Below are 7792 nucleotides of genomic sequence, written 5' to 3'. Positions count from 1 at the left end.
GGTTGGTAAGCAAGCTTCTTACCACACAGCCACTGACTATTTCGAAGGAGATGATATTAAAATTTAGGTAAATAAGTTGTTTTTTATTAAACATAACTAATCTGGGAACCTTGTGATACTACCTTGTATGGCTACCTCAGATGGAGAAGAGAGAGAGGAGAGAAAGATGGTGAAGATGTGACAGAGACCAATAAACCCTAGTTACAGGATGGTTGTATATAGTGGAGAGGACCAGGGATTGAAGAAGGTGGGTAAGGAGATGAGGTCACAAGATTTCAAAAGGAGAGTAGGAGTGAGAGGTGGGAGGAAAGGAAGCGATCTAACCGGGGTATACAGTGTGCAGGCAGGTAGGTGGATACAAGAGACAAAATAGAAGGGAGGGGGGATACAGTGGTGGTGAGCATGGGTGGGTTGTGGAGGCAGGGTGGGGATCATGGACATGGATTTTCATTTGCTGGGCAGGTCTTCTCAAGCACAGAAATATCATCACTTACTTAAATCTGTGAAAATAAAAACTAAAACCGAACTGTATTTTTACTGAGAGGTGCAGGTGTGGCTGTGTGGATAAGAAATCTCTGCTCCCCAGCCACATGGGTGTTGGTTCAATTCCACAGTGGAGCACCTTGAGCAAGTGTCTTCTACTATAGCCCCAGGCTGGAGAAAGCCTTGTGAGATGTGAATGGATTACATACATGCAAACTGAAAGATACAACCTGTCATACACACACACACATGTGTGTGTGTGAGTGTCTGCCTGTCTGTCTGTCTGTCTGTCTGTCTGTCTGTTTCTGTGTCCTTGTCTCAACATTGCGGGATTGTTGTAAATGAATGTCATTTATTTCTAATATTCTGCAAAACACGTCTGGCTATGGAGAAATATTACCTTGTTTGGTAACAGGTAAGGGTTGGTAACAGGAAGGGCATCCAGCCATAAAAAAAAATCTACCTCAATAAACTCCATCCGAATCACACAAGCATTGAAAATTGGACATTAAAACAATGATGATGATGATGATGATGATGATGATGATGATGACAATGATGATGATGATGATGACAACGACGACGATGACAACTATGATGATGAGGATGATGATGATGATGCCGACAACGACGACAATGACGATGACGAAGATAATAATGATGATGATGAAAATCCCGTCCTCGCATGGCATAATTCTTCAAAGCAGCTCTCTCATTAATTTCTAGATATTACAGTAACTTTATTCCTCAATCAGTACTGATTCCTGGAGTGTAGCATATTAGTTTTATTCCTGCCAAATGCTTTTCCACTTTAGCAACTCTGTTTAATAAAGACGATAAGGTTGACAACCTTTCCATTACTACCCACCACTACCCAAACCTTGGCTCTGTAGAATCTGATTTCTCTGTGGGACACTTAATATTCCTATAATGACATAATTGGATAATTAAATTTGCCTAACAGCTTTTATTTCTTGTAGATAGTCTGTTACTGTTGTATTGTTATAGAGAGAGAATTATAACTAACTGAGCTGGTATGAAGTCAGCCCTTGTTGTCTACTGGAAAAGTCACAGCTAGCTGAGCTGATAGTGAGCTAGTTCTTGTAGTACTAGAAACGGTCATAGCTAAGCTAGTAGAATTAATTCCTGTACTGTTAGAGAAAACCACACCCAGTTAAACAGCCAGTACACTGGCCCAGCTGTGAAACAGTTCATAATTTGTTATATTTGGGGATCTTTTTCGTTAAAGAGAGAGAATTATAACTAATTGAGCTGGTACAGCGTCAGCCCTTCTTGTCTACTGCAAAAGTCACAGCTAGCTGGGCTAGATCTTGTAGTACTAGAGAAGGTCATTACTAAGTTAGTACAGAGTCAGTTCTTGTACTGTTAAAGGAAATCACACCCAGTGGGGGATTTCAACCATGTTTCGTGGTCTGCTACCACAACAGCTCCTTTATAGGATCCAGTTAGCTCCAGACATCATCAGGAGGAACCACATCCAGTTTCGGCCCCTACTCCTCTACAATTTTGACGTGGCAGGGCCCCACCTTTCGGAGGTGTCTTCAGCTCTGGTGTTGAGTGCATGTCTTCTTTCTTCTGTTCCCTGGCCTCTTCGATGCAGCGTCAACGAGTGTCAGTGGCCGAATGACTGTCTTGTCAAATTTCCCTTTAAATACCTGCTGCTAGGCTCCAGCAGGCAGCCCCAGTGAGTTGTCACGTGACACTGTCTAAACTTTAACTGACAATTTGTTATATTATGGGGATCTGTTTCTTGTTTCAGTCATTAGACTGCAGCTATGCTGGGGTGCTGCCCTTGAAGAAGTCTAGTCGAATGAATTGACGCAGTACTTTTATTTTTTTTAAGACTTGTATTTATTCTATTGGTCTCTTTTGCGACACTGCTAAGTCATGGTGATGTAAGCACACCAACACCAGTTGTCAAGCAGTAGTGGGGGACAACACAACCCCCCCACACACACACACACACAAACACAGATACATATGTACGTATATACATATATATATATATATATATATATATATGTCAAGTGAATTCGAAATCATGATGGCACCTGTACCAGTGTAGCGCTAAGAGCACCGTCCGAGCGTGATCATTGCCAGAGCAGCTGTCTGGCTTCCATGCCAGTGGCACGTAAATAGCACCATTTGAGCATGATCGTTACCAGCGTCGCCTTACTGGCACTTGTGCCGGTGGCACATAAAAGCACCCACTACACGCTCGGAGTGGTTGGCATTAGGAAGGGCATCCAGCTGTAGAAATTCTGCCAGATCAGATTGGAGCCTGGTGCAGCCTGCTGGCTTGCCAGTCCTCAGTCAAATCGTCCAACCCATGCTAGCATGGAAAGCGGACATTAAACGACGATGATGATGATGATGATGATGATTGTCAGAGTTCTTTTATCATACATTCTGTGACCTCTTCAATGTCTCCTCTTCTCTCTGATCTTGTCCTGTCTATTCCATTTTGATTTCATTTATTTTCATTTTTTGTATTCCTTTTATGCAAAATATTCATTCTTAACAATTTAGTCTATCTTCCTGTATACAGGTACAATAGGAAGGTAAATCTTTATCTTTTACATTGGACTGTGGCCATAGTGGAGCACCACCTTGAAGGGGTTAGCTAAGCAAAATGACCCCAGTACTTATTTTTAAATCTATTAGCCTCTTTAGCCGAATCACTAAGTGACAGGAATGTAAACAAACCAACACCATTTACCAAGTGTGGGGGAATAAACACAAAGATATACACACATATACATATATAATTGTACAGGGTGTCCACAAAGTTTGGGTACATGGAGTCAATAAAATAACATCAACAATTAAATATAAGAAATAATAATTTCTTGAAGTATGTGTTAATCCTCATGTGGATACATGGAGTAAATAAAATCATAGCATAAACAATTAAATATAAGAAATAATAATTTCTTAAAGTACGTGTTAATCTCATGTACCCAGACTTTGTGGACACCCTGTAGAAATACAAGAAATACAAGAAAAATTTCAAATGTGCCTTCAACACTTCAGTAACACTTACCTTTAGTGGTATAATGGCTGCCCCTAAATTTTCAAGTCCTTTCCCTGATTCATTCTGGCGAGACAAACTGAATATACTGCAAATAGAAGATGTTTGACTGTGTTACACAATATTAATAAAGTTTTGCTGCAAAATCTAACTCATACACATAGAACATAGAATATAACCGCAACATACAACACAACACACTGCAAACACTATACAAAGAGACACAATAATAGTAATTTAAAGTTTTAACTTCAATTACTTTAACCCTTTTGATACCGAACCGTCTGAAACCGCCTCTGGCTCTGTAGTAAAAATGTTTTATTTTCATAAGTTTTGAATAAAAAATCTTCCACCAAACCTTAGTCGCAATTTATGTTCCTAACACTAGTTTAATGATAACTAAGTTATTTTACTAAATTCTTTGTTATATTTAAAATTAATTGAAAGAAATACAGAGCATCTCAAAATAAATACAGTAACAAAAGGGTTAAAACAGGAAGTTTATATCACAGGACCAAAAGATCAAGGATAGTTTCAGGTCATTCAGTGTCAAAAAAGTGAACAAATATTTCATTAGCATGGTTAGTTGAGTTCAGTTCTTCAGGAGAAGGCTGTCTCTCATCTGCTAAATTCCACAAAAAGCTGTTAGGAGTATCGTCTAAGGATAAGCTTATGATTTGAAAGATGACAAGATTATACAGTTGTGACACATGACATGTGATTTGAGAGAGGGTTAGGTAATTTTTTTTTTTTTTTTTTTTAATCATTTAGTCAGAAGAAAGGACAAGACTATTGACCCTAATACAGTTCTATATTTAAGAGATGAGGAATTATGTACATTATTTACATATGACGGATATTTGTCCTCATCTTGTTGTTTGTTGTTAACACGTTTCAGCTGATATACCTTCCAGCCTTCATCGGGTGTCTTGGGGAAATTTTGAACCTGGGTTCTCATTCCTAAGATATTTTATGATGTTATTATTATTATTGGTTGGCGTTAGGAAGGGCATCCAGTTGTAGAAACTCTGCCAAATCAGACTGGAGCCTGGTGTTGCCATCCGGTTTCACCAGTCCTCAGTCAAATCGTCCAACCCATGCTAGCATGGAAAGCGGACGTTAAACGATGATGATGATGATGATGATTATTATTCAGGTCACTACCTGGAATCAAACTCGGAATCTTGGGGTTAGTAGGCCGTGCTCTTAACCACTACACCATATGCCTGGAATTGAACTCTTAACCACTATGCCATATGCCCACGGTCATATGGCATAGTGGTTAAGAGCACGGGCTACTAACCCCAAGATTCTGAGTTCAATTCCAGGCAGTGACCTGAATAATAGTAATAATAATAATATCGAAAAATACCTTACAAATGAGAACCCAAGTTCGAAATTTCCCCAAGATACCTGATGAAGACTGGAGGGTATATCAGCTGAAACGTGTTAACAACAAACAAGATGAGGACAAACATCCGTCAAATGTAAATAATGTAAATAATGTACTATTGACCCTTTATGTATACCCTTTATATTAGTCAGGCTGGTGTCGTCATCTTGGTTGTTGTTGCTTTCACTCCGTTTCAACTGTTGTATGCTCCAGCTTTCTTCCGGTGTCTAATGTTGAACTCGGTTGTTCTATCAGAATTTCAAACCTAAACCTTTATTTGATCCACAGCTGTACACTGTTTTTATTATGCTCTCTGTATTTCATGACATTTTTTTTTTTCCTTCAGTTGATTTTGTGTTAATTACCTTAGTGTGTTGCATGGGATTGAACTCAGAACCTCTAGGTGACTGAACTGCATTAACCAACATCTTTTTTTACTATGCTCTGATACAACAATCGAATTCAACACAAGACACCTGAAGGAGGCTAGAATGTATAACAGCTGAAATGTAGTGAAATCAGCAATCACGAGGAGTAAATCAGTCTGACAAATATAAACAGAATACATTATATAAATTCCTCATCTAAGAAATATAGAATTGTAACCTTTATTTGTGTTTTTGTTTCTTTATTTCTTTTTTTAGATATTTAAGACTCATTTGAGAAAGAGAAAAAATATTAATCTCAAACTCAAAATTTGGTCTAAATTCTTGCAAGCATAATGAACTCCATTAAAAATATCCAAAGATCAGATGGTTGCATTAAACCATTCACCAAGTATAAGTTTACTACCTAAAAGATTAGCTCTACTAAAACACTGCATTAAATAGTGAAGCAACTTTAATTAACTATCAGGTCATTAAGAATGAAATGTTCGATTTTGAACTGAAAGTTTATTTCATTTTATCTCAAGAAAAGGTGATGCAGTTAATCAAAGTATGCACCTAAGTTATCAATACAATTTTGCCGTTTTATCGGCAGCTTATTTATGTTGGCAGCAAAGAATTCTGGAGAGCAAGAGGTGAGGAAATCACAAAAGGCTATTTTTGCATCTTCTTCAGATTTGAAGTTTTTCCTTGCAAAAAGTTGTCTAAAGCCTGGAAAATGTGATAGTCAGTTGGTGCAAGGTCTGGTGAATATGGTGGATGACAGAGTACTTCCAAGTTCAGTTCCTGTAACTTGAGTAGCGTTCTTTGTGCAACAGGTGGTCAAGCATTGTCTTGCAAGAGAATTGGCTTGTCTCTATTGACTAATCTCGGTTGTTTAATTGCAAGCTCACTCATCATTTCATCCAATTAGTTGAAGTATACACCCGCTGTAATTGACTTACCAAGTCTCATGAAGCTGTAGTGGATGACACCAGTGCCGGACCACCAAACAGACACCATTAGCTTTTTTTGGTGAATGTTCTTTTATGGGTTGTGTTTTGCTACTTCGTCTCTATCCAACCACCATGCAGAATGCTTGCTATTGTTGAAAAGAATCCATTTTTCATCACACATAACAATACAATGTGAAAATGGTTCACTTTTATACTGTGACAGCAAAGAAAAGCAAGTTTCAAGATGTTGTGTCATTTGACGCTCGTTCAGTTCGTATGGTACCCACTTGTCCAGCTTCTTTACCTTGCTGATTTGTTTCGGATGGTCCAAAACAGTTGGAATCGAAACATCAGACTTTGCTGCTAACTCATGCATAGTTCATATCCACTTCCATTACAGTTTCCAGCTCATCATTATCCCCCTTGGTCTCAGGTCTACCACAGGGCTGATTTTCAAGAGTAAAGTCACCAGATCGGAACTTCTCAAACCATCGATGTACAGTGCAATCATTCGCCACATCTTCACCAAACATTGATGTTTCAAGCTATCTGAATGTATTGGTTCCATGACGGAACTCATATTCATAAACAACGTGAATTTTTTATTTCTCCATGGGTTCACAAAAATTGGTTTACAAGAAAAAAACTCACAATATAATCAGACACCATGAATTGCATTTCGAAAAGTGATGGTGTAACTCTTCAATGTTGTAAAACAAAGAATTGTCAGGATAAAAAATTAGAGTTAACGACTGTTAAACTTGGTGCATAAGAAAATCACACATTTCATTCTTAATGATCTGATAATGAATAAAATTATTTAATTAATCAGATAAAAAACTATTAAACAAACAAACCTCTTAAAATTTAAGCTTTTTTCCAAAGGCTGTTTAGCAAAAACTTCAAGATTTGAACTACTGCTCTGTTGGTAGACATTTACATGTAACTCTTCTGTCAGTATATTTGAGACCTCTCTGTGGACAGAAAACAAACAGGTGGCATTTAAGGGTGGCTACAACATGATATTGTGACAATTTGTTAGAAGTCAGTCGTTTTGAATGAATTTATTTATGTTCATCTAAGAAGTAACATTAGCCAAAGCTCGGGCAGACAAAAAAATTCCAGTAAAATACAAAATACAGCTATAAAAAAGTACAAGGTCTGATAGGATGGGCATGAAAAGATTGGTGCATGGTATGGTTTAGACAGAAGGGCAAATTTGTCAGTGAGTTCATCAAAGCAGAGACTGTAGTAGTAGTAGTAGTAGTAGTAGTAGTAGTAGTAGTAGAAAAGACATAGCAGGAATTAATGACTGTAAAGTGTTAGTGACCATAACCAATGATTGTTGATCATTGGTGTGTGAAGACTTACTTATCAGAAAGATATGGATATGATTTAGAACGTTTGAACATTTATGTGTGTGTGTATGTGTGTGTGTGTGAGTGTGAGAGAGAGACTGTGTGTTTGTGTGTGTGGGTGTGTGCATGTGTGTGTGGTTGTGTGTGTGTGTGTGACTCTGTGTGTGTGTGTGTGTGTGTGTGTG

The 7792-nt window shown here is 38.0% G+C and overlaps 1 protein-coding gene across 1 annotated transcript in view; it reads right to left on the bottom strand.

Annotated features, from left to right (window-relative positions):
- The window catches only part of LOC106867687 (uncharacterized), a 236695-nt gene that overhangs the window by 84273 nt on the left and 144630 nt on the right, over window positions 1-7792 (bottom strand). Inside the window, exons 7-8 of the mRNA XM_052974251.1 lie at window positions 7107-7223; window positions 3548-3623 (exon numbers count right to left, since the gene is read on the bottom strand). Coding sequence (XP_052830211.1) covers window positions 3548-3623; window positions 7107-7223 — 193 coding nt within the window. The remainder of the gene's footprint in view (window positions 1-3547; window positions 3624-7106; window positions 7224-7792) is intronic.

This window comes from Octopus bimaculoides, chromosome 1 (genome assembly GCF_001194135.2).
Source record: "Octopus bimaculoides isolate UCB-OBI-ISO-001 chromosome 1, ASM119413v2, whole genome shotgun sequence".
Taxonomy (NCBI): Eukaryota; Metazoa; Mollusca; class Cephalopoda; order Octopoda; family Octopodidae; genus Octopus; species Octopus bimaculoides.
This window is presented reverse-complemented; position numbering and strand designations above follow the sequence as displayed.